The 26,991-nt window shown below is 34.9% G+C and overlaps 1 protein-coding gene across 2 annotated transcripts in view; it reads left to right on the top strand.

The window, feature by feature from the left end:
- MARCHF1 (membrane associated ring-CH-type finger 1) overlaps positions 1-26,991 on the top strand; it is a 1,073,794-nt gene that overhangs the window by 410,896 nt on the left and 635,907 nt on the right. For both annotated transcript variants that reach the window (XM_043969737.1, XM_043969736.1), the window contains exon 3: positions 21,116-21,217. In XM_043969737.1, the coding sequence (XP_043825672.1) occupies positions 21,130-21,217 (88 nt within the window). In that variant the 5' untranslated portion in view covers positions 21,116-21,129. The remainder of the gene's footprint in view (positions 1-21,115; positions 21,218-26,991) is intronic.

Below are 26,991 nucleotides of genomic sequence, written 5' to 3'. Positions count from 1 at the left end.
CTTTACCTGTAGGTCTCTTCTGAATTTGTGATTTGGTCTTCCCTGTCGCCATAGAAGCTCTCAGTGGTAAGGGTCCTTTTCTGTTTCTTACGCATATTGTAACCTATATTTTGACTTTTAAAGTTAAGGTCTGCTTCTGGAACACTGGGACCACTTTTTCAAGCTTCTTGTTCTGGGGCATAGTGGCCTGGTCACTGGCTTTCTGCTCTAAGGCCTTAGTGGCTTAGAGATTCCTCATTGCTCTCAGCTTGCTTCCTGTGCTGGCATGGCTTGACCTAGTCACACCTGTCCTGAGGTAGTTCTCTAGCTGGCAGATTGCCCTCTCATTCATGACTAGTGGGTATCACAACTTGCCTGCTGTGCCATCAGCCTGCTGAACCATAATCAAGGGGCTCCAGATATAGAATTGTTCTATGACCAAGAGTCTCCTTCTGATTTTCCCAGACACCCTCCACACTGTGCTGAGCTATGCTGTGCTCCCCTTTAGCCCAAGTGAAAATAACCTTTACTGAAGTTTTCTCAGTTATCTCAAGATTTGTCTTTCTGTCTTTTTGTAGGTTCTGTAGCTCCAGAATCCATTTAGAGGCTTGATTTAATGTTGTTTCTGAAGGAAACTTAGAAGAACTCAGGCAACTCCCTTACTTACCTCAGCCACCTTGGCTCTGCCTCTCCTGTTTATAGCTTTTGAAAATCATATGTTAATTTTTTTCTCTTTATCTTCTTTTTTTGTTGTTTTTCAGTACATAAAAAACCCTTACTTAAATAGGTCAGCTTAATATTAAATGAATAAAAATAAGCAAAGAAAGATCTATTGTTGGGTACAGTTTAGGTATACTTTATGAGTTAAGAGAACACCCTATGATAACATTCCTTAAATATATGCATTTTTTTATTTATAGCAGCTTTTTGTGGTAGTTAAGAATTAGAAATGAAAGGAATGCCCATTAATTGGAGAACTCCTAAGTAAGCTGTAGCATATGGTGGTGGTGAATTATTATTGTTCTATAAGAAATGAAAAGCAGGATGATTTCAGAAAAGTCTGGAAAGTCTTGTATGAACTGATGTATAGTGAAGTGAGCAGAACCAAAAGAACATTGTGCGCAGAGACAGCAGTATTTTTTAAAGTAATAAACATTGTTTATAGTTTTATGTTCCAATTTTTATACCTCCTTCCCTCCATACTGTCCCCCCTCCCTGAGGCAGTAAGCAATCAGATATGGGTTGTACATTTCTGATTATGTAAAACATTACCATGTTAGTCATTTTTTACATGAAAAATTTAATAAAAGAAAAAATTGAAAGAAAGTGAAAAATAGCATTCTTTAATCTGTATTCCATAAATATCATTTCTTTCTTTGGAGGTGGATAGTATGTTTCACCAATAGTTGTTTGGGGTTGTCTGTGATCATTGTATTGTTGAGACAAGTTGTCATTCACAATTCATCAAACAGTATTGCTTTCTCTGTCCACAATTTTCTCTTGGTTTTCCTGACTTCACTATACATCAGTATATACAAGTCTTTCCAGGTCTTTTTCAAATCATCCTGTTTGTCATTTCTTAGAGCATAAAAATATTCCATCACTATCATGTACCATACATGGCTTGTTTAGCCATTCCCCAGTTAATGAGCATTTCTTTGATTTCCAATTCTTAGCCACCACAAAAAGAGCTGCTAAAAAGCTTTTTCTACAAATAAGTCTTTTTCTTTTTTTTAAGATGTATTTGGAATATAAACCTAGCAGTGGTGTTGCTGGATCAAAGGGTACTTACAGTTCTATAGTCCTGTGGTCATAGTTCCAAATTGCTGTTCAAATTGGTTGGATCTTTGCACAACTCCACCAACAGTGACTTAGCATCTCACCTTTCTCACATCCCCTCCAACATCCAGTATTTTCCATTTTTGTTATATTTGCCACTCTGATAGATGTGAGGTGATACCTCAGAGTTCTTTTAATTTGTATTTCTCTGGTCAATAGTGATCCAAAACATTTTTTCATTTGATTATAGATAGCTTTGATTTTTTTTTTGTCTGAGAGCTGCCTGTTCATATCCTTGGGGAATGACTTGGATTGTTATAAATTTGACTCAGTTCTCCATATAATTGAGAAATGAGGCCTCTATCAGAGATATTTGTTTCAAAAATGCTTTCCCTGTTCTCTGCTTCACTTGTTATGTTAGCTATGTTAGTTTTGTTTGTGCAAAAAACTTTTAAATTTTATATAATCAAAATTATCTATTTTATATTTTGTTTTACTCTCTATATCTTCTTTAGTCCTAAATTCTTCCTCTGCCAATAAATCTGTTGGATGAATGAATCCAGGGTCTCTTAATTTGCTTATGGTATCACCCTTCATGTGTAAATCACGTACCCATTTTGATCTTATTTTGTATATGGTGGCAGATGTTGTCCTATATCTAGTTTCTGCCATTCTGTTTTCTAGTTTTCCTAGCAGATTTTGTGAAAAAATGAGTTTTTGTTTCAAAAGCTTAGATCTTTGGGTTTATCATAAACTAGATTGTTGTAAGTCATTTACTATAGTATAATTTGTACCTATTCTATTCCACTTATCTACCTCTCTATTTTTTAACCAATACCATATTGTTGTATTAATTACTACTTTAAAATACAGTTTGAGATCTGGTATTGCTAGACCACTTTTTCATATTTTTTTCATTGATTCCCATGAAATCCTTGAGCTTTTGTTTTTCCAGATGAATTTTGTTATTGTTTTTCATAGATCTTTAATTTTTTTTTGTGGGGCAATGGGGGTTAAGTGACTCACCCAGAGTCACACAACTATTAAGTGTCCAGTGTCTAAGGCCAGATTTGAACTCAGGTCCTCCTGAATCCAGGGTTGGTGCTTTATCCATTGTGCCACCTAGCTGCCCCTTTAAAATATTTTTGATAGCTTGATTGGTATAGCATTAAATAAATAAATTAACTGAGGTAGGTTTGTCATTTTTATTGCATTGGCTTGGCCTTTCCATGACCAATGAATATTTATCCAGTTATTTTAGATCTGACTTTATTTTTGTGAAAAGTGTTTTGTAGTTCTGGTCATATAACTCCTGGATTTGTCTTGGCAGGTAGACTCCCAAGTGTTTATTTTGGCAAGTTATTTTAAATTGAATTTCTCTTTCTATCTGTTTTTGCTGAACTTTTTTGGTAATATATAGAAATTATGATTATCTTTTCCAATTTATTTTGTGTCCTACAACTTTACTAAAGTTGTTAATAATTTTAAGTAGCTTTTTAGTTGATTCTGTAGGATCTTCTAAGTATACCATAATTTCATCTGCAAATAGTGATAGTTTTGCTTCCTCGTTACTTATTCTAATTCTTTTAATTTCTTTTTCTTCTCTTATTGCTATAGCTAACATTTCTAGTACAATATTAAGTAACAGAGGTGATAATGGTAATCCTTGTTCACATTTGATTGTATTGGGAAGGTTTGTATCTTATCCTCATTACTGATAATTCTTGCTGATAGTTTTAGATGAATATTACTTATGGTTTTAAGGTAAGCTCATTTTATTCCTATGATATCTAGTGTGCTGTATTTTGTGAAAAGCCTTTCATGCATCTAAGCAATAATATTTGATGTAGAAATGAGAATAAATTAAGTATTTTCACCAATATAATTATCCAAGACAATCCCAAAGGAATAATGATAAAGCATATTATCCACTTCCAGAGAAAAAACTGATATTGATGGAACACAGCCTGAAGCATGATTTTTTTTGCTTTTTTTCTTTCATTGTTTTTAATCAAGTCTTCTTATACAACATGACTAATATTGTAATGTTATAGATAATTGTCCATGTATAACCCATATATGATTTCTTATTGCCCCAGGAAGGGGAGAAGTATACAATTTGGAAATCACATCCATAAATAAAAATGTATTTTAAAAGTTTTTTAAAAGTTTTAAAAAAGAATGTGCAGTTTAAAAAAAATTGCTCACAGCAACAAATTTATAAATACTTATGCAAGGAGGAAAAATTGTTGGTGAACTCACCATTTTTAAGCAATTTCAGGTATTCTTGTTCTATTGAGATACTTATAAGAAACACTGATTCATTGCCTGGGGACTAGATTCCCTTGTAAATTCACCATGCCTGATTGCTACTTATTTATCTATGAAAATACAATTTCATGTACTAGTATTGGCTTCATCTATCTGCTTTAAAAAAAGAAATTGTATGGCTGGATTTTTGCAATATGTTCACTAAAAATGAGATTCTGGAAGGAAATAACTTTCCTCTATGTGCCCAGCAATCTTCCAACCAGCTGGGTTTAAAACTGTTCACTTTTAATCTATTTGTTCAGTGTTTTTCATGTTTTTTCTTTTCCAAAAGCAGTTTTGATATTGTAGCTTTGTCAAAGTCTGAATTATTAGATTCCCAAGAAAGAAAATATTATTCCACCTGGATTCCTTTCATTAATACAGTTATGATTTCTGAAAGAAGGAAATGATTTGTTAACCCATTTTATTTATGAACTATCCTGTTGCAAGTTTTAACTCACAACTATTAAGAGAAATTTGGGATATATTGAGATTTATATTATAGAAGATAACATTCATGCTATCTCACAAAATCTGTTGGCACTATTGTCAGAGGCAAAATAGGTGGAAAAGCTGGATAAATCTAAGTTGTATCCTAGTATACACCTCATGTCTGCATTTTGCTGGTTTCCTCACTGTTTTCAGATGAATAATTACATCTCAGAGTCCCCCACTTTCTTCATTTTTTTAATTAGAAATGATACTTATATTTTTCTTCTTCTTAAGAAGTACAAATTAATGTGTAAGTCTCCCGCTGGGGGTGGGGAGATAACTATTGCTAGCCCCTCAAGCCCAATTAATTTTAAATAAAAAATAAAACAAGAAAAAACAAGCAAATTGCAAATCTACATAGTGACTATGTCTCAAAAATGAGTGTTTCTTTCTATACTTTAAGTCCATCAGTAGGTAAGTTTCCTCATAAATCCCCTGGGATAATGATTAGTTATCGATTTGATCAGAGTTCTTGAGAGTTTCAAAGTTATTTTCCCTTTTTCATTTTTTTAAGTGAAAAAATGCTTAAATCTGTACTCAGAGTTCATCAGTTTTCTCTCTGGAGGTGGTTAGGAATTTTCAACTTGAATCCTTTGGAACTGTAGTTCATTGTATTGATCAGGGTACCTAAGACTTTCACATTTGATTATCATTAAATTGTTGCTGTAACTATGTGAAAACTTCTGTTTACTTCACTTTTCATCAGTTTATATAAGTATTTCCAGAATTTTTTTTCTGAAACTCTTGACTCTATTTTTTTTGTATAGTAGTATTCTGTCACAGTCATGTACCACAATCAAGATTCAGGGGGCAGCTAGGTGGCACAATAGATAAAGCAATGGTCCTGGATTCAGGAGGACCTGAGTTCAAATCAGAACTCAGACACTTGACAGTTACTAGCTGTGTGGCCCTGGGAAAGCCACTTAACACTCATTGCCCTGAAAAAAAATTCAATCATTCCCCATTTGATGGGCATCTTTTCAAATTCAGATTTTTGCCACCAAAAAAAGAGCTGATATGAATATTTTTGTACATATGGGTTCTTTTCCTTTGATCTCTCTGTGATATACACCACACAGCAATATTTCTGGGTCAAAGAGTATGGCCATTTTTATATTTTGAGCATCTTTCCAAATTGTTCTCCAGAACAGTTGAACCAGTTAATAACTCCACCAATAGTATATATATATATATTTTTAGTGAGGCAATTGGGGTTAAGTGACTTGCCTAGGGTCACACAGGTAGTAAGTATTAAGTGTCTGAGGCCGGATTTGAACTCAGGTACTCCTGACGCCAGGGCCGGTGCTCTATTCACTGTGCCATCTAGGTGCCCCCAATAGTATTTTAACATACCCATTTTTCCACATCCACATTATTTGTCCTTTTTATTTTCTGTCATGTTAGCCAATCTAATAAGTGTAAGGTGGTAACTCAGAAATGTGGTTTCATTTTTCTAATAATCAGTGACAGATCATTTTTTCATATAACTTTTGGCAGTTTTGATTTCTTCTTTTTTTCTTCACTGTCCTGCTTTCCTTCTAATATTGGCTGCTTTTGTTTTGAATGTGTATAAATATTTACATTTAATGTAATAAAAATTATTCATTTGACCTCCCATGATTCTCTCTACTTCATCTTCAGTCATAAGTGCTTCCTTTATCCACACACCAGACAGTTAATTTTTTTCTGTGCTCCCCTAATTTACTTATGATACTACCCTGTATATATAAATCATGTACCTATTTTGCCCTTATGTTGGTATGTGATGAGAGATGTTGGTCTATGTCTAGTTTCTACCATACTGCTTTCCAATTTCCCCAGAACTTTTTTTTTAATTATTCCTTGAATAGTTAGTACTTTCCCCAAAGCTTGGATTTTAGGGGTTTTCAGACACAAGATTACTGTGCTCATTTATTTCTATGTATCATGTACCTAATATACTCTCTTGATCAACTACTCTATTTCTTATTCAGTATCAGATTGTTTTGATGATTCCTGTTTTTATAATTTAGTTTGAAATCTGGTACTGCTAGGCTTCTCTCACCTTTTTCCCCATTAATTCCTTTTATATTCTTGATTTCTTGTTCATCTAAATGAATTTTGTTATTATTTTTCCTAACTCTGTAATTAAATTCCTTGGTAATTTGACTATGGCACCAAGTAAGTAAATTAATTTATGTAGAGTCATCATTTTTATTTGATTGATTCAGGCAATTCATGTTCAATGAATATATCTCCAGTTGTTTTAAATTCATCTTTATTTGTATAAAAAGTGTTTTGTAATTGTGTTCATATGGTTGCTGCATGTATCTTGGCAGGGAGACACCCAAGTGTTTTATATAGTCTGCAATTATTTTAATGTAGTTTCTCCTTCTACTATTGGTAATAAATTGAAATGCTAGTGATTTATTTGGGTTTATTTTATATCCTGAAACTTTACTAAAGTTGGTAATTGGATAAACTAGTTTTTTTTTTTTTAGTTGATTCTCTTCAGTTTTCTAAGTATACCATCTGCAAAGAGTGATAATTTTGTTTCCTCATTGTTTATTCTTATTCCTTCATTCTCTTCTTTCTTGTTGTATGGATACAGCTAACATTTTTAGTACAATATTGAATAATAGTGGTGATAATGTACATCCTTACTTCACACCTTATTTGATAGGGAAGGCTTCTAGGTTATTCCCATTAGAGATCATGCTTGGTGATTATTTTAGAAAGTTAGTGCTTATCATTTTAAGGAATACACCAATTCCATATTCTCTAGAATTTTTTATACTAGTAGGTATTGTATATTGTTAAAATATTTTTCTGCATCTATTGTTATACTTATACATTTTTGCGTGTTTTGTTACTGATATGGTCAATTGTGCTGATAATTTTTTCTAATATTGAACCCTGAATTCCTCATATAAATCCCACCTGGTTATAGTGTGTGATCTTTGTGGTATATTAATATAATCACCTTGTTAGTATTTTCTTTATATTTGTTGTGTGATTATTCATTAGGGAAATTCATCTATAGATTTCTTTCTTTTTTTGCTCTTCCTGATTTAAGTATCATCACCATATTTATGTTGTAAAAAAAATGGTAGGGCTCCTTTGTCTATTTTTGCAGAAAGCATATATAGTATTGGAATTGATTGTTCTTTCAATGTTTGCTATAATTCACTAGTAAATGTTTCTTGTCTTGCACTTCTTTTTCTAAATAGGGTTACTTAAGTATTCTATTTTCACGTCTATTAATCTGGGGAATTTATATTTTTGAATTATTAATCCATTTCATTTATATGGACATATTTATGGGCATATAATTGGGCAAAATAGCTCTTAATCCCTTTAATTTCATATTCATTGGTGATGAATTTACCTCTTTTATATTTTGATAGTGGCATTTTTTCCTTTTTTTAATCAAGTAAAGCAATGATTTATTGTTTTTACATTAAAAAGAGCTTTTAGTTTTATTTATTAGTTTTATTTTCTTTTGATTTTATCAATCTCTCCTTTGATTTTCAAGATTTCCAATTTGGTATTTAGTTCAGGGTTTCTAATTTGTTCTTTTCGAGTTTTTCTTTTTTTAGCTGCATGCCCAACTCATTGATTTGCTCTTTATTTTATTGATTTAAACATTTAGAGATATAAATTTTCCTCTAGGTGTTTTTTTTACTGCAATTCATAAATTTTGCTATATTTTCTCATGTTTGCCATTCTCTTTAATAAGTTCATTGATTGTTCTTATAATTTTTTCTTTGACTCACTGATTTTTTAAGATTAGATTTTTTTATTTTTAAATTATTTTTTACTCTATGTTTCCATGCCCCTTTATTGAATGAAATTTTATTTCATTATTATCCAAAAATAAATGCATTTAATATTTCTTCTTTTCTTCATTTGGTTGTGAGATTTTATACTCTAATACACAGTTTCTATGTAGGTGCTATATACCACTAAGAAAGAGGGGTACTTACTTCTATTCCAATGAATTTTTTTCCAGAAATCTTTCATTGCCAACTTTTTCAAAATTCTATTCATATTTTAAACTCTAACTTTTTTTTTTTGGCTGGACTGTCTAGTTTTGAGAGGGAAAATTTAAGGTCTCCCACTGCTATAGTTTTACTGTTTCCTCCTGTATAGTCATTCAATTTTTCCTTTAAGAATTTGGATATTATACCATTTGGTGCATATATATTTAGTACTAATATTATTTCATTGTCTATGGTACCTTGTTAGCACATTGTTGTTTCCCTGCATATGTCTTTTAATTAAATCTATTTTTGCCTTTGCTTTGGCTGAGATCATGATAGCTATCCATGCTTTTTTGGGGGGGGCATGAGGGAATTGGGGTTAAGTGACTTGCCCAGGGTCACATAGCTAGTAAGTGTTAAGTGTCTGAGGCCAGATTTGAACTGAGGCCCCCCCTGACTCCAGGGCTGGTGCTCTATCTACTGTGCCACCTAGCTGCCCCCATGCTTTTTTTTTTTTTAATATCACCTGAAGCATAATAGATTCTGCTCCAGCCCCTTACTTTTATTCTCAGATTCAAGTGTGTTTCTAGTAAACAATATATTGTTAGATTGTGTTTTTCAATCTACTATGCTATCCAATTCTGTTTTATGGGTGAATTCATCCCATTCACATTCATAGTTATGATAACTAACTTTATATTTCCTTCCATCCTTTTTATTCTATTTTGCCCCTATTTATCCCTCTATCTTCCCTACTCCTTTTCAACTTGTCCCTCCTCACAAGTGTTTTGCTTTGGAACACCACCTACCCCATTCTGCCCTCTCTTCTTTCAGTTCCTCCCCAGTTTCTCTTATCCTTCCCCACCTCTGCTCCTTCTTCCTTATAAGGTAACACAGATTTCTATACCCAACTTACTGTATATGTTATTCCCTCTTTGAGACAGTTTTCATATGAGTAAGGTTCAGGTGTTACCCACCCCCACCACCCATCTTCCTCTTCACTGTAATAGGTCTTTCATATCTCTTTTATGTGAGGTGATTTACCCCATTCTACCCCTTCATTCTCCCTTCTCCAAGTGCCTACCTTTTTCTCACACTTTAATTTTTCTGGATATCATCCCATCATTGTTGATTTATATCATGTTCTCTATGTATAATCTTTCTAACTACCATAATTATTGATTAAATTGTTGAGTTGTAAGTTTCACATCACAGCATAGGAATATAAACAGATTAACTTTTTTAATACCTTGTGATTTCTCCTTCCTGTTTACATTTTTATGTTTTTCTTGAGTCTTATATTGGAAAGTCATGTCAGGAAAATTTTTAAGTCTGATGGAAGAACAAAAACAACAAAGTTTTCCAGGCTGAAGCAAATAGGTTTATTGAGAGAGGGTTAGTCCCCCAGCAAAACCGGTCATCCAGGCATTGGACCTGAAAGATCCAGAATTACAAAATCAATGGGTTTATATACCCTTCCAAAAGTTATGCTTGTACAACATTTTATCGTTATTAGTTGTGCTTCTAAAATTAAAACATATTCTTAGGAAATATGAGGAACTACCTAAATGACCATAAATGTCAGCATTATGATAACAATAGGGTGGGTCATTGTCAGGCCACTGGTCAGCAGCATGAACTCTTTTAAGAAAAGTATGTCACTCATGATTACTAAAATATAGCATTGCTGACTACTATATCTTGTGATATTACTTAATGCTTGACATTGGAAAGTTAGGAAATATGAGGAAAGACTTAACCTTTTGACCTTATGTAATTATAACAAAATAATATCTAAATATAATAAATCACAATATTTTAGTTAATATATTGATTATTATCTTAAATCAATTATAATTATGGTGAATCTCTTATAACTAAGGTATGGGGAAAATCTCACAGTCATATATATATAATTCAGCTCTGATCTTTTCATCAGGAATTCTTGAAAGTTCTCTATTTCATTAAATATCTATTTTCCCCTGAAGGATTTTACTCATTTATGCTATGCTGGTTAGATGATTCTTTGTTATAATCCTATTTCCTTTGACCTCTGGAATACTATATTCCAAGCCCACTGATTCTTTAGAAACTGATAAATCTTATATTATCCTGTCTCTGGTCCCATCACATTTGTATTGTTTCTGACTGCTTGTGCTATTTTCTCCTTGGACTGGGAGTTCTGGAATTTGACTAAAATATTTCTGGGAGTTTTCATTTTGGGGTCTATTTTAGGAGCTAATCATTGGATTCTTTAAGTTTCTATTTTACCCTCTGGTTCTAGAATACCAGAGAAATTTTCCTTGATAATTTCTTGAAATATGATGTTAAGGATCTTTTATTGAAATCATGGGTTTTTTTAATCATGTAATAATTCCTATATATCACTTCCTGATCACTTTTTGAAGTCATCTGTTTTTGCAGTGAGATATTCTTCTATTTTTTCCTTCTGTTGATTTGATTTGATTTTTTTGTTTTGTTTTGTTTCTTGATGTCTCATGGATTCAGTGGCTTCTATTTGCCCACTTCTAATTTTTAAAGAATTATTTTCTTCAATGGGTTTTTCTATTTCCTTTTCCATTTGGCCAAATTTGCTTTGTAAAATGTTCTTTTCAGTGGACTTTTGTGCCTCTTTTATAATTTGGTTTATTAGGTTTTTAAGTTATTTTTTCTTCAGTGCCTCCTTTACCATATTATTGACTTTTTTCATGATTTTCCAATATCGCTCTCATTTCTTTTTGTAGTTCTTCCTCTACCTTTCTGATTTGGTTTTTAAAATCTTTTGTGAGTTCTTCCAGGGCCTAAGACCAATTTACATTTATCTTTTAAGTTTTGCATATAACTGCTTTGATTTCATTGTCTTCTTCTGAATTTGTGTTTTGATCTTCCCTGTCACCATAGTAACTTTCTATGATTAGGTTCTTTTTTGTGGTTATTTGCTCATTTCTCCAGCCTTTTTCTTAGATTTTAACTTTATATTAATTAAAATTAAGCTTTTCTCCCAAGACGGAGGAGGGAACTGTCCCAAACTTCAGGTTATTTATGCTTCTGTTTTTAGAATAATTCTGGGAGTCTGAAAGTTTTCAGTTCTTTCAAGAGGTGTAATCTAAGGAAAGGTATGTTCACTGTTGTCTAGTACAAGTACTCTTTGCCACCCTGGAACTGTGAACAGAGTCTTTTGCTATTTCATTTGTCCCCAAGTTCTGCTGTTGGCTTGACAGACTCAGCCTGCATTGGACTATGTTCTACTCTTAATACAATGAGACAGACCTTTCCTGCCAAACTTCTAAGCTGTTTTGGGCTGGAAAATTGTTTCACCCATTCTTTTTTTTTTCCTTTGGCTCTGCCAGTACAGAATTTATTTTGAGGTTTTATTTTACATTGTTTGAGGGAGAATTTCAGAGAGCTCAGGTAAGTTCCTGCTTTTGCCTTCTTCAGGATTTATTTATTTTCTGTAGGGAGCTCATTTATGATCTGTGCAATTTTTTTCTAAGATAGAATTATTTAAGTAGGCTTTTCTTGACTCTTTTGTTTGTATTTAAGATTTTCTTCCGAGCTTTCTCTTTTTCCATCAGGAGTATTTTAAAGTTTTCTATTCTATTTAAAATCCTTCCTTCTTACCCCTGTATTATTCTGAACTTTTTAGGGTAAAGCTTTTTCCTTGATTATAAACTTATATATCTTTTGCCATTTGGGGATACTGTAATCTGAGATCTCTCTTGTATAGTGGACACCACCAGGTGTTGTGTGATTTGAACTGTAAATATTTGGTGCTTGACCTCTTTCTGGATGCTTGAAGTATTTACTTTGCTTTGACTTGGAAGTGCTGTATTTTGTGCATTACATTCCTGAAACTTTCCCTTTTGGTATTTCTTTCAGGAGGTGCTTGGTGGATTATTATTTTTTTATATAGATTCCCTTTCCCCTCTACTTCTAATAGATCTGGACAATTTCAGTTTATGATTTCATTATGGAATAGAGTGTCTCAAAGCATCAGTAATATCTATTTGACCCATTCTAATTTTTAGGAATTCTATTACATAGGTAAGGTTTATTACTTTCTCTTTTAAGTTTTCTCTTTCCAGTTCTTTCCTCCAGAGCTTTTATTTAATTTTTAATTTCTTGCTTCATTTCTTCTTGACATTCATGTAGTCCATGTGGAATTATTTTTCTCTGAGCCTCTGATTTCAGTTATTGTACAGTTTCACTCTTCTATTAGACTCAACTTGCGGCTATCTCTGTATCTATAATAATTCTTTATACTGGTTGTGGTCTTTTTATTTTATTCATATCTTCAGCTTAGGACTTTGTTGCAGGTATAAGTTTTATTCCCTGCTATGCTTTGGCATGAAGTGAATATCCTTGCTTGGTCTCAATCTGGTGTGCCTGGTTTCTTGCCCTGACCACCTCCCAAGTGAGTCTAATCTAAGAGCTCTGGTAGGCTTTAAGCCCATAAAATATTTGCTGTTGAGAGGACTGATACTTTGGGGTCCTCTTTAGTGTCCCTATCTGTACCTTCTGTACTTACACTCCAACTCCCTCATTTTACAAATGAGGAAACAAGGGTCTTTGGAAGTTAAATGAATTTTCTCATATCAATCAAGTAGTAACCAACCATTAAAGACTGAATTTTAACTCAGAGCCAGTGAGAAGTATCTTTATTAGTCTAAGTAAATATTTTGTATTATATCTTTATTAGCACAACCATACTATTTTCAATTAAAACATTTTTAAACAGATTTATTGCCAGTATGCCCTGTGAGTCATACGTGCATAAAGTCACATTAACAAGATCTCTATCAACAAAATCTTGGAACACTAGCACCCAATCAGCTCCAACGCAGTGTTGCTTTTCTGGTTAAAATGTGTGTACAGCTTCTGTGACAACAGGGCACATAGCTTCCACTGAAGAATTTGAAATAAGATAACTGTAGACAGAGTGGGCAGAAGGAATTTTTCGAATGATATGCTATCACTTTTCATGGCTGTAGAACAATATTTGATAAAGACCAAATGGAAGAGAACAATCAAAGATGGAAGGGCTGGGAGGGGCAGGGATGCTTTTTATTGAACCACGGTAGATGGAGCAGAAGAACCTGATTCAGAGCAGCACTCAGATGAACAAATAATGGCTGCAGTCCACAACCCAAAGATTGGGGAAAACGGATTGTATCATGTGGGTCATTTAATTCATATCCATCAATAAAATACAGAGAGCAATCATTAGTATTGTCTTCAAGTATTGTACAATGAATGATAAGTACCTTTGAATTTGGCAGCATGGAATTGTAAGTAACTTAAGAATTCTTATTTGTTCTTCAAATTAGACTTCAACAAAAGATGACTCAAGATGGAGCAGTATCTTGTTTGGATTCATGTTACCAGGTATTTGAATGAAATTAAGACAGAGGTGGGGCACATAGGTGGAACCACAGTAGATGGAACACTGGACATAAAGTCAGGAAGATCTGAGTTCAGATCCAGCCTCAGACATTTATTAGCTATGTGACCCTGGGCAAGTCACTTAACTCTGTTAACCTCAGTTTCCTCATCTGTAAAATAAGCTGGAGAAGGAAATGGCAAACCACTCTAGTATCTTTGCCAAGAAAACCCCAAATGGAGTACAATGAGACACAACTCAACAACAATAGCACCAAAAATAACATGAGAGAGATACAGTGAAATTACTTTATAGATCTTTGTTCAGCCTACTGAAGCTGTCTCTTGATAGCAGAGACATGGGATTTCAGAATAATCAGGGATCATCCCACCTCAGTTTTCCAGAGTTTTCCACTTATTACTTATTTCCCTTTCTGTTTGTTCTCTCCTCATTTTCCACTCCTCTCTCCCCATGTTGCCTAACACCATACTCTTGTAAATATCTACTCTTTTTTTCAGAATGATTTAACATCTATTTCTTTGGCCTTTGATAACAATGATTCCGGAAGTCAGTTCATTATTCCACAGTGCCTCTTTGAATAGGTAATATGGGTAGAGATGGATAGAGAGGGGCATCCGGCTCTATGCCAATAGAACATTTGTAATGGAAGCAAGCCTTTCTATGACCTAAGTGAATGTTATCTTGACAAGTGATATTCCACTAATCTATATTCTATAACAGTCAATCATCTTGATATATTTTCTTAAAATCACTTCAACTACCCCTTGATTCTAGATTTTTGTTGTTGTTATTTAGTAATTTATGACTCTTTGTTACCCTTTTTGGGGTTTTCTTGGCAAAGATACTGAAGTGGTCTATTGTATCCTTCTCCAGCAAGCAAAGTTAAGTGACTTGCCCAGAGTAAAATAGCTAGTAAGTATCTGAGGCCACATTTGAATTCAGGTCTTACTGACTCTAAATTCAGCATTCTATCTATCTTCTGTACCACCTAGCTACCATTGACTAGATAGCCTATCCTAGATAATTAGAAAATAATGGATAAAAATTTTATTGGAACTTTTGATTAAACCTTTAGAGGTAAATATCTAAAGTTACAGCTGTATCCATATGGAAAGATAGAAATCCTAGAAACATAGATTCAGAACCATAAAGGACCCTAAATACCATCAAATACATCCCCTTGACTTAAAATATGCAGAAACTGAGGCTCAGAGATATTAAGTGATTTATCTAGGGTCACACAACTAGTGAATGACTTAGGTAGATTTTGAATTCAGGTCTCCCTGACTTCAAGTTCAGTGCTCTCACCACCATTCAATCCTCCCCTATAGATAACTACCAACAAATAGTCAATTAAAAATTATGTATACACATACCTATATATGCATATATATAGGTTTTTATGTGTATGCACATATATGCATGTGTACATAAATGTGTGCACCCAGCCACCTATGTATATACATAGCTGTAATTTTGTTGATGTAGATCAATGATGTCAAATTCAGATATAAATCGGTGCTATTAGTTTTAAAATATATTGTTATTTATGATATACTGTTGTTTTATTTATTTTTGTCACATAGTTCCCAATTACATTTTAATCTGGTTCTGCCCTAATAGGGAGTGTTATGAACCTCATGTTTGACACCTCTGGTATGCATTACTGATTAGACCTCTGATTTTACTGATGCAAAGATAACTTCCATTAGGGAAACTCCCTTGCCTATGATCTTATACCTAACAAGTGATACTTGAACTTAAGTCTTCCTTATTACAAACCTAGTCCTATATTCACTATCAAATAATGCTCTCCTTGGCTATTTTTAAAAATTTTATCTTTTTATTAGTTGCTAAGTCTAAATTAAAAAGACTTGAAGATTTTGATTGGCATTGGCTAATGCTGTCTAGTATATGCCTGAGACCTCATATTTATAATGTCTCAGTTTTGTATAGAATCTAAAAACAGATAAAATGACAGAAAACTCTAGAGTAGGTGGTAAGGGGAAGAGAGGTAATGTGGATGGTGGACATTAAGGAAACTGACAGAATGGCGGGGGGGGGGGGGTCAAACCCCAACTTCCTCCAGTTGTAGTTTGTTCTAACTTTAAATTGTTTGGAATGCCAGAACTCATGGAATCTTTTGGCCAAGGTGTTAGCACACTGTATGTAATCTGTATAGGATTCCTATGGAATGTATATTGAATTAGTTTTAAAATTCATTTGTTATTTATGATATACTAGAGTTTCATTTATTTTTTTTAAATATTTCCCCAATTACATTTTAATATGGTTCTGCAGTCCTAAGAAGTCTTATGGACCTCATGTTTGACATCTCTGGTTTACATAATTGTGTAGATTTGTGGGTTTCTTTGGGTTTTTTTTTGCTTTAGAGAAAAAAGTATTTAACAGGGATCATATAATATTGACTTTATGGGGAATTCTTAGCTCAGAATTAAATATGCTCATCTAATATAAATTGAAATGTATGGTATTTCAAGTATGTGGACCATCAGGGCTCTGATTCAACAACATACAGCTCTTTTAGAAACGGCTCCTATATAATAACAAATATCCTTAGCAATAATTCCAGAAATACTCAGGCACACAATTATTCTTATAAAAATGACAGTTGTAGCTTATATTCCTAGGACAAGTTGGGCATTTTTAGACTTCATCAAGATTAAGAAGGAGAAAGAGAGGGGAAGGAGAGGTAGAAGAAGAAAGGAGGGAGACAGAGACAGGGAGATGAGAGGAGAATGGAAAAGAGAGGAGAGAGAGAAAGAGGAAGACACAGAGTAAGGAGGGAGGCAGTGTGTGTGTGGGGGGAGTAACAGAAAGACATATAATATGAGAATGATTTGTTAAAATTTGAGAGGTAAAATGACATAGTGCAAAGAATCCTTGATTTGGCATCAGAGAACCCAGATTAAAATCTGGTTTCTGTTATTTATTATCTGTGTGACCTGTGTCACTCTGTTTTTAATAGGCTTCAGTTTCCACTCCTGTAAATGAGAAGACTAGTGCCATACTCAAATAGAAACAGATCCCTGTGGGTCACATATTGACTTAGAAAACCACAAATTAACATTACCTCTCTTGTTTTACATTTTTAATTTGCTGAACATTCCTCAATTATATATATATGTGTGTGTGTGTGTGTGTGTGTATAAAGTGACTTACCCGGGATCACATAGCTAGTGTCAAGTGTCTGAGGCCATATTTGAACTCAGATCCTCCCAACTTCAGGGCCAGTGCTCTATCTACTGTGCCAAATATCTGCCCCAAATACAGGGAATACAAACACAGAAAAGAAAGACATTCTTGCCTTGAAAGAGCTTATATTTTTTCTCAGATTTAATCAGGTAAATAAAAAAAAACAATTCGAGTAGTGGGAGCAATAAGGGGGAGTAAGTCGTACCTTTTATTTTTTTAAAGCAGGGCAATGAGGGTTAAGTGACTTGCCCAGGGTCACACAGCTAGTAAGTGTCATGTGTCTGAGGCCGAATTTGAACTCAGGTACTCCTGAATCCAGGACCTGTGCTCTATCCACTGTGCCACCTAGCTGCCCCCATAAGGCATACCTTTTAAGGTGAGTCTTGAAAGAAGCAAAATAGTCTAAAATTGGAGGTGACGAGGAACCACACGCTTCAGGCACATGGACATACTATGCAGTGGCATGGAAATGAGGGAACAGATGTCAAGGTTAGTGAACAGCTCTTTTAAAGAGTCTCCTTTGAACGTAGAATGTGTGTGGGGAAATCTGGAAAGGCAGACTAGAACTAGATTTTGACATCATAGTATAGGACTACTTATTGTCTATGAATATAAATATATCTAGTTGGAAGATTTGTGTTGGAATTGAGGATGGAGGCTAAGATAATTGGAAGCAAAGATAATTGGAAGATCTTTGATTAGAAGTTAGACAAACATTTTCCATTACCTTTATTTAAATTTCGTGATTTTGCTGATTGCTAATTTAATTCACTATATGTTGAAGCACATCTGTACACTGTATGTATTGCCTTCTCATGAGGTGAAGAAATGCAAACATTCTCTACTTGCTACATAATGAAAGGCATCCTTTATCTATAGGAGTAAGATGTCAGTTCTTCTAGTAACCTGTTAGTATGTCAAGTATAGCACATCATTTGAAGAATTATTGCTGTCACATGTAACATTATAAATTTTTTAAAAATCTCCTTGTACTCTTGTGCTGTTGCAGGGAGGAAGTCTAGTTTCAGTCACTAAATTGTATACCACCATCTTTTTTTTTGAGGGGATTGTGTTTTTCTCATCCTCTCCCCCCATGTTTTTAGCCTCTCTTGCTTATTGGATAAGCACATTTAAATGTAAAATCTAGGGAAAATCCATCTTTTCTTCTAATCTTCTACAAAAGCCCTCCTATAATGTGATGGAAGGGTAATTAGAAAAAGAAAAGAGCACTTAGGTTTCAAATTAATTTTATGTTTTGGGCTCATCTGCAGGTAGTTATTATTCAGTAAAAATTTTCTTCCTTCAACCTTTGGAAATATTTTCACTTTATTAGTATATAAGTATGTGAATCCTGTTAGTCGATTTTGTCATCATTAAGAACAGTAAGAGAAGTGACATATAGTCTAGAAGCATGTTTTCTTTAGACCTCATTACTTTGAAATGGAAGATATTTTATTTTGACTGTATTAGAAACAAAAGTTGTGTCTTCTTGAAATAATAATGGCGGTTTATAATTTGAGGGCAGCTAAATGGCACAGTATATAGAATGCCTGACCTGGAGTCAAGAAGACTAATTTTCCTGAGTTCAAATCTGTCCCTCAGACAATTACAAGCTGTGTGACCTTGGGCAAGTCATTGAACCCTGTTTGCCTCACTTTCCTCTGATATAAAATGAACTGGAAAAGGAAATGGCAAATCACTCCAGTATCTTTGCCAACAAAACCCTCAGTGGTGTCACGAGGAGTCAGACACAACTGAAATGACTGAACAATGAAAATAAAAATCATATATTCAGGTCATATTTCTCTTCTTAAGATAATAGTTCTATGTAGTAAATGATTCCAGGAATCTCTGTTTTACAAATAATAAAACAGAATTCATGAAATGATTATTTCTCTCATGAATTTAATAACTAATTATTGAATTAGAATTAAAGAGCTTTCTGTTTTCTCATTCAGAAATCAATCAGCATGGGAAATTTTGGTCAAAGACTATCCCAGGCTAAGATTTGATCAAAAACAGTGAAAGAAATTCTAAGTTTAGGAGAATTGAGGGATTCCTATCTGTTGTATTCAATCAGACAGGTCTGGGGTAGAAGTGGATTCCCTCTTTAATATGTACACTGGGAAGTCTCTTTGATGAAAATTTGGGTGATCTAAGTCACATACCTTTAAGACCCTCATTAGAATGAACTCACATTTCATTATAATATTCATTCTCTCATTAAGTGTTAACCAGTTCAGAGTTTATTTGCCATCCTCTGAAACATCTACCCTTCAAAGGGCATATAAACTGTGAGCCCACTGCCATGAAGGGTCTTTGGCATTCAAGAATGTCACCAAGACTTTTATTAATAAAATGACAGTATTGGTAATGAAATGACTAATACCCCAGAAACTTTAACTTTTTTAAATGTCACAAGATGCAGGGAATTTCACAAAAATAGGATGCACAACATGTTTCAGCTGATGTGAAAGATGAGGATAAGTGAGAGCCAAAGATGACTGACTTCAAGATTACAACCAGGGCTATGTTGGTGCCACTAAGAGAAAGAGGACAAAATTTTATTAAGTGCCTTCTATGCCTCTTTGCTAAGCACTTTATAAATGTTTTCTCAAAATATTCATAGGAGGTAGGTACTATTATTATGCCCGTTTTAGAGAAAGGGGAAAATAGGCAAACAGAGGTTAAATGAATCACCCAGAGTCATACAACTAGTCAGTGTCTGGGGCTAGATTTAAACTTAGGTCTTCCTGACTCCAGGCCCAACAGTCTACCTAATGCACTACTTAGTTGTCCCATATCAGATCAGCTAATGCCATTTCCTAAAAAAAAGTCTTTCCTGCTTTACCCACTTGTTGGTGTTCTTCTCAATTCCATTCCCTTGTGTGGTATTCATTTTGCAACATCTAGGTGGCTCAGTGGATAAACCACTGACCCTGGAGTCAAGAGGATCTGAATTCAAATCTCACTTCAGTCATTTACTAGCTGTGAGACCCTGGGCAAGTCACTTAACCCCAATTGCCTTAAACATCCAGGGCCATCTCCAGTCATCCCCAATATGTATCTTGCCAACTGGACCTAGATGACTCTGGAGGAGAGAGTGAAGTTAGTGACTTTGGAAAGCCCTCCCTAACTTCAATTCAATTCATTTCAAGTCATGACATCGCCCTGATGTCATGGTCCTTTTCAAGAATGAAGGACAAACAACACCATTTATTTCGTATTTACTTCTCTGTTTCCTATTATCCCAACCCCCATCTCAGCTTCCTATGGAGCTTGCACCCTTGAAGATAGAGCCATCTTTCACTTTTTATTCCCAGGACTGAACACCTAACATGTCACTGATGCTCAACAAAGGCTTGTTGAGTTAAGTTGAATTATTCTTTCCCCTGCACTGAGTTCTTTCCCATGTTTGGCATTGCTCAGGCTTGCATCAGAAAACAGGATCCAACATGAGTATCACTAATTTTTATAAATGGTTGTGAAAAAGCTATGGGGTATCTGAAGAATCAAATACATACATTCCTCCACAGATGGTACATCAACACTGACTATGCCTAGTCACAGCCATGACTGCTCAAGGCCAGTGATTTGAATCAGATCTTACTGGCTTCCTCTGCTTTGATGGACATATTCCAATGGGCATAGTGATTCTCATCTGCAGGTGAAAGGTTAACTGGAGGTTTCAGTTCCCAGGCTGCTCAGAGTTTCAGTTCTTGTCAGAATATTCTTATGCTAAGCACAAGAAAGACTTATTTATCCAGTTAAAGCTTTCTCTTTGTAGTTTAATAGGTACTGCCTAATTCTCTTTAAAAAGTAAATATCCTTTGTCCCTCTTAATTTGTATTGTCATTTTTTTTAAGTAAAGGGAAAAGGATGGGTGGTAAGGATGAAAATGAAAAAAAAATGTACTAGGCTACAAAGAAAACAAGTGAAGCCTAGTATTAATAACCATCTGTCTATGATCATTTAGGTGAAAATCTGCCTATGCCCAAGGAACAGATTATATTGTCTCTTGAGATACCTTCGAGCTTTCTGCCTAGGAGTCCTTTTTGCTTCCTGGAAGGTGTTCAAGGTGAGAGTGGCAGCTAAAATGAATTTTACATTTTCAGATTATTTGATTTTGTTTGTGTGTTTTTGTTAGGTTTACAATCTTTCCAAAGTTGCCAGAAACCATTGGTTTGATTTCCTATTTAATTAGCAACAGCCTCTCTTTTCCACAGTGTAAATGTTTCTACCTTTGCATCTTGATTTGTAATTTTGCACAGTGCAGTGATGTGTTGTATGAGGTAGTTTAGAATTGTTATCACTAATAATAATATTGAGCCCCAACCATATGTTATGCCCTGAACAGAATTTAGAGGTGATATCTACCCAGGGAGCGGAATCAACAAATGAAACAAGCAAAGATACTACAGTGGATCCCTGTGGGCAGAATGTGTATTCTTATAATTTTGTTTATTCTACTTAATGCCATAGCATTGGTTAAGGGTCTGATTTGTGCAAGATACTGTGTAAGGCACTAGGGAGAAAAAATGAAATGAAATATCTTCTCTGCTCTTAGGGTGTTTACTCTCCAATGAATGAGTTAAATATGGGATAAGAGTAAAGGAAATATCTATGTAAAATGCTCTAAGAAATATGAAGAGGAAAGAAATCACTATTAGTAGGGGAGTAGCAAATCTCTAGGGGCAGCTAGGTGGGTCAGCAGTGTATAGAGTTTGGGGCTTAAAGTCAGAGAGACTCATCTTCCTGAGTTCATATCTGGCTAAAAGACATAATCTGTGTGACCTTGGGCAAGTCATTTAACTTTACTTGCCTCAGTTTCCTCATCTATAAAATGAGATGGAGAAGGAAATTGCTAATGGCTCCAGTATCTCTGCCAAGAAAACCCCAAATGGTGTCATGAAGAGTTGGACATGACTAAAAGCAACTAAACAACAATGACTGGGAGCCTTGGGGATTCCTGAGCAACTGAGTAATGGAGGAAGAGAAGGTTTTTGTCCAGTACAGTCATGGAAAGAGACACAGTCTAAGTATTTGTGACAGCTTAAGTAAGATCACAAAATAAGATTGGGCAATAGCAAATAGTTGGATGGAATATGGAGTTTGTAGAGGGAAGAAAAGTGAAACAAAATTGGAAAGGTAGTTTGGACTATTAGTATTTTTCTCTTTTCTACAGCTGCAGTCCTCCAGACTTTGAAATGAGTGTTGGTAAAGACAGTTTTTGACTTATAAAGACTTCTCCCCATCAGCAAAAGCAGCCAAATTGTGGAGTGTGTAGGGTGTTGGACCTAGAGTCAAGAATATCTGAATTTGGATCTCACCCCAGACATTTGCTAGGTGTGTGTAACTGGGCAGGTCACTTAACCTTTATTTGCCTCAATTTCCTCAATTATAAAATGGGGTTATTATCTACCTTCCAGGCTTGTCCTGAGGATCAAATAAATTGATATTCATAAACCACTTAGCACAGTACCTAGCACATAGTAGGCACTTAATAAATGCATGTCCTCGTTTCTTCCTTTCCTTCCTTTCCTTTCATCCCTTTTCCTGTTCCCTTCCTTCTTTCCTTTTTTCTTCCCTCCCTCTTTCCCTCCCTCCCTCCCTTCCTTCCTTCCTTCCTTCCTTTCTTCCTTCCCTCCTTCCCTCCCTCTAGTTTCAATGTAAGTTAATCATGAATGAGCAATGTTTCATTCTTTGTACTGCTCTCTCCAGTGCCTGACACATAGGAGATGCTTAATATAGGGCTGTTTTTGTTTTCCAAATCAAAGGAGAAAAAAATTTCATAAGTAAACCTATGAATTAATCTCAATATTACTTGCATGAATTTACATGATACTATATGCAAGATCAGTCAGTCAGTAAACATTTGTTCAGAGCCTCCTGTGTTCCAGGCACCATACTTAGCACTGATGATGTTAAAACAAATAAACACCAAAAAAAAAACCCAAACCCAGGAGGCAGCTAGGCGGCCCAGTGGATAAAGTACCAGCCCTGGATTCAGGAGGACCTGAGTTCAAATCCAGCCCCAGACACTTGATACCTACTAGCTGTGTGATTCTGGGCAAGTCACTTAACCCTCATTGCCCTGCCCCAGAATGTATCATAATCATCACCATCACCACCACCACACAAACCCAATAAACAACCCCAAAAAATCCACTCTCCAGGAACTCACATTCTGATGTCAGAAACAACATGCAAACAAACATGTTTAGACAATCCATATAGAGGATAAAATGGAAATAATGAGCAGAAAAAAGGCTTAGAATTAAGGAAAATGGGAAAAGGATTTCAGCTGGGATTTGAAGGAAGCCATGAAAACCATGAGACAGAGAGGGAAGAAAGAGAGGATTAGAGTCATTAGGGACAGCCATTCCAAATGCCCAGAGTCAGCAGATGGAACATGGAAGAACAAAGATCCCAGAGTCACTGGATCACAGAGTATGTCTTGGGTGTGGGGGGAGATTAAGGGGTAAGAGTGGAAAGGTGGGGGAGGCTTGTCTGGTTATGATGGGCATTGAATGCCAAAGAAGACTTTATATTTGATCATGGAGGTAATAAGGAGCTATTGGATTTTTTTTTTTTTTTGGTGGGGGAATGAGGGTTAAGTGACTTGCCCAGGGTTACACAACTAGTAAGTGTCAAGTGTCTGAGGCTGGATTTGAACTCAGGTTCTCCTGAATCCAAGGCCAGTGCTTTATCCACTGCACCATCTAGCTGCCCCGAAGCTATTGGAATTTATTAGAGGTGGGGAGCTGTCATAGACTTACCCTGCAGAAAGTTCCCTTTGACAGTTGCTTTGAGGCTGGGCTGAAGTGAGGAAAGACTTGCAGCAGGTGGACTAATAAACCAGTTATTATAGTAGTACAGGCTTAAGTTGATGAGGGCCTATGTCAGTGTAGTAGTCATTTTAGAGGAGAGAAGCCTGGGGGGCTGGAGGAAAGGAATAGAACAGATTATAAGACAAGTCTCTTCCCTAAAGGAGCTTAAAATCTAGTTTGGGAAATGCCATTTTATACAAGAAATTATAAAAGACAGAAGAGACTGACAGTAAATGCTATTGGAATGCTTGAGAGATAGAGAGTGTCTGTGGCTGGGACTGTCAGAAAATGTTCTAGGACAAAGCTTCTTAAACTGTGGGTTGTAACCCCATATGGGGTCAGATAACTGAATGTGGGGATCACAAAAATTGACAGTAAATGTTGGATTTGTTTATTTATTTTATATACCTATGTTCTTTGGGTCATGTAAAAATTTCTCAGGCAAGAAGGGGTCTTGAGTGGAAAAAGTTGAAGAAACCCTGTTTTAGGGAAGGGTATTAAAATGGTCATTCAAAAATACATGTCATTTTTATAAGAAAGGAGGGGAGGGAAGTACATTGTAAACATAGAACATAAATGTATGATGGCAGGAGGTTATAAACCTATTTAGAGAAATTAAATATTTTTATTTTAAATAAAACATTTTTATTTATAGTTTTGAGTTGCAATTTTTATCCTTCCCTCCTCCCTCCCTCCTCTACCCCCTCCTTGAGGTGATAAGCAATCAGATATAGGTTATACATGTGCAAATATGTAAAACATTACCATATTTTCATTTTATATTAAAAAAACTTGAAAAAAAGAAAAATGAAAGAAAATGAAAAATAGCATGCTTCAGTTTGTGTTCAATTGATATCAGTTCTTTCTCTGGAGGTGGATATTATGCTTCATCATGAGTCCTTTGGGTATGTCTTAGATCATTGTATTGCTTGAGAATAGTTAAGTCATTTACAATCCTTCATCAAACAATATTGCTGTCTCTGAACACAGCTTTCTCTTGCTTCTGCTCACTTCACTATACATCAGTTCATAAAAGTCTTTCCAGGCCATTCTGAAAGCATCCTGCTTGCCATTTCTTAGAGCACAATAATATTCCATCACCATCACATGCCACAGCTTTTTTAGCCATTCCCCAATTGATGAGCATTTCTTTGATTTCCAATTCTTAGCCACCACAAAAAGAGCTGCTCTAAATATTTTTGTACAAATAGGTCTTTTTTTCTTTTTGGGGATCTCCTTGGGATATAAATCTAACAGTGGTATTGCTGACTCAAAGGGAATACACAGTTCTATAGCCCTTTGTTCATAGTTCCAAAATGCTTTCCAGAATAGTTAGATCTTTTAACAACCAGTGAAATTAAGTATTAAAGGAATACTTAATTAAGTAAGTATACCTTAATTATTAAAGGAATACACATACCAGTGAGGAATTAATTATTAAAGGAATAGTGACATACAAGTTTGAAGGGTTCTTGAGGAAAATCATGGGAGATAAGGTTAAAAAGAAAGTTTGTAGAGATTGTAAAGAATCTTAAATACCATACTTCACCTTCTTTGTGTTAAGGACTCATTAACATTTTGGAGCAGAGAAGTGAAATGATCACAGCATGTTCTAAAGAAGATTTATCTGTATATTTTCATAAATCTGTATCACAAATGAAAACTGGAAGTTGGATGAGACTTTGGAAATCATCTAGTTTTTTGCTTTGATTTTGCAAATGAGGAAACTGGTGTCCAGGGAGATAGTGACTTGTTTAAAGGCACACAGGTAGTTAGCATCAGAGGCAGGCTCTGAAGAGAGATCTTCTGATTCCAAGGTTGGTGCACTTTCCACTGTACCCCACTTCAATTAAAAAAAAAATCATGTTGCTTTCTGATCACTTGATATAATGAGATTTAGAGCTAGGTGATTTTGATCTGCTAGTATTAACAAGATTGGAATATTAGCATATTCCTATTACCCACTTAGAGCCTTCCTTAGACGAGTGACATATGTTTCCAATGTGCTTTTCCTTACCACCCACCAGGAAGTCTCTCTCCTAATTTAAATGGCTCCTCAAGTCCTCTTCCTCTATCATGAAGCCTTTTTGTACTGAACAAAAACAAACAAACAAAATACAAAGAACAAAACCAAAAATAATCTTCATCTTTCTACTCACCTATCTGGACGTAGGGTTTTTTCATGAATTTAATTCTAATTTGACCATTCCAAATCTGTTACATTTTTTGCCCTCCTACCCTCAATGAATTTTGACTTCTTACCTGTTCATATATACTTCATATCCATTTTTGCTTTGGTTCAGAGATCTAATTCTGTGGGTCTGCATATTCTTCGCTGATGTGTTCATGTTAGTATTGTTCATGCAGAGTATATGGCAAAGTCCCCACTTGTAATATTTGAATGATGGTGGTGGTGGGGAGGTAATGGCATGAAGGGATAGATATACATCTCCACTTACATGCTTTCTTCTTTATGAAACTTGAACTTTTTTAAGGTAATCATTTTAATGAACCTCTATTACAATTGTGTCTTATTAATAGAGTTACTGTTTGCTCTTTCTCTCACTCCCAACCACATCTACCCCTACACCACAAGCATCAGTCTTGCTAAAACCATCTCCTTAATGAAACCAATGCATCCAAAATTATTTTATTTATTTATTTTTGGTAAGGCAATTGGGGTTAAGTAACTTGCGCAGGGTCACACAGCTAATAAGTGTCAAATGTCTGAGGCCGGATTTGAACTCAGGTCCTCCTGAATCCAGTGCCAGTGCTCTATCCACTGTACCACCTAGCTGCCCCTGCATCCAAAATTAGAAGGAAAGTAGGATATAGGGAGAAATCTTTACAGTACATTTCTCTGATAAAGGTCTCATTTCTCAAATATATAGGGAACTGAGCTAAATATATGAATGTGTATATGTGTATTTAAGGAGCAGTTCCCCAACTGATAAATGGTCAAAGAACATAAATAGACAGATTTTACAAAAAAAAAATCAAATCTATAAATAGTCATACAAAA

This window comes from Dromiciops gliroides, chromosome 6 (genome assembly GCF_019393635.1).
Source record: "Dromiciops gliroides isolate mDroGli1 chromosome 6, mDroGli1.pri, whole genome shotgun sequence".
NCBI classification, from domain to species: domain Eukaryota; kingdom Metazoa; phylum Chordata; class Mammalia; order Microbiotheria; family Microbiotheriidae; genus Dromiciops; species Dromiciops gliroides.
The sequence above is the reverse complement of the archived record's forward strand: the minus strand, read 5'-3'. Positions and strand labels throughout refer to the sequence as shown.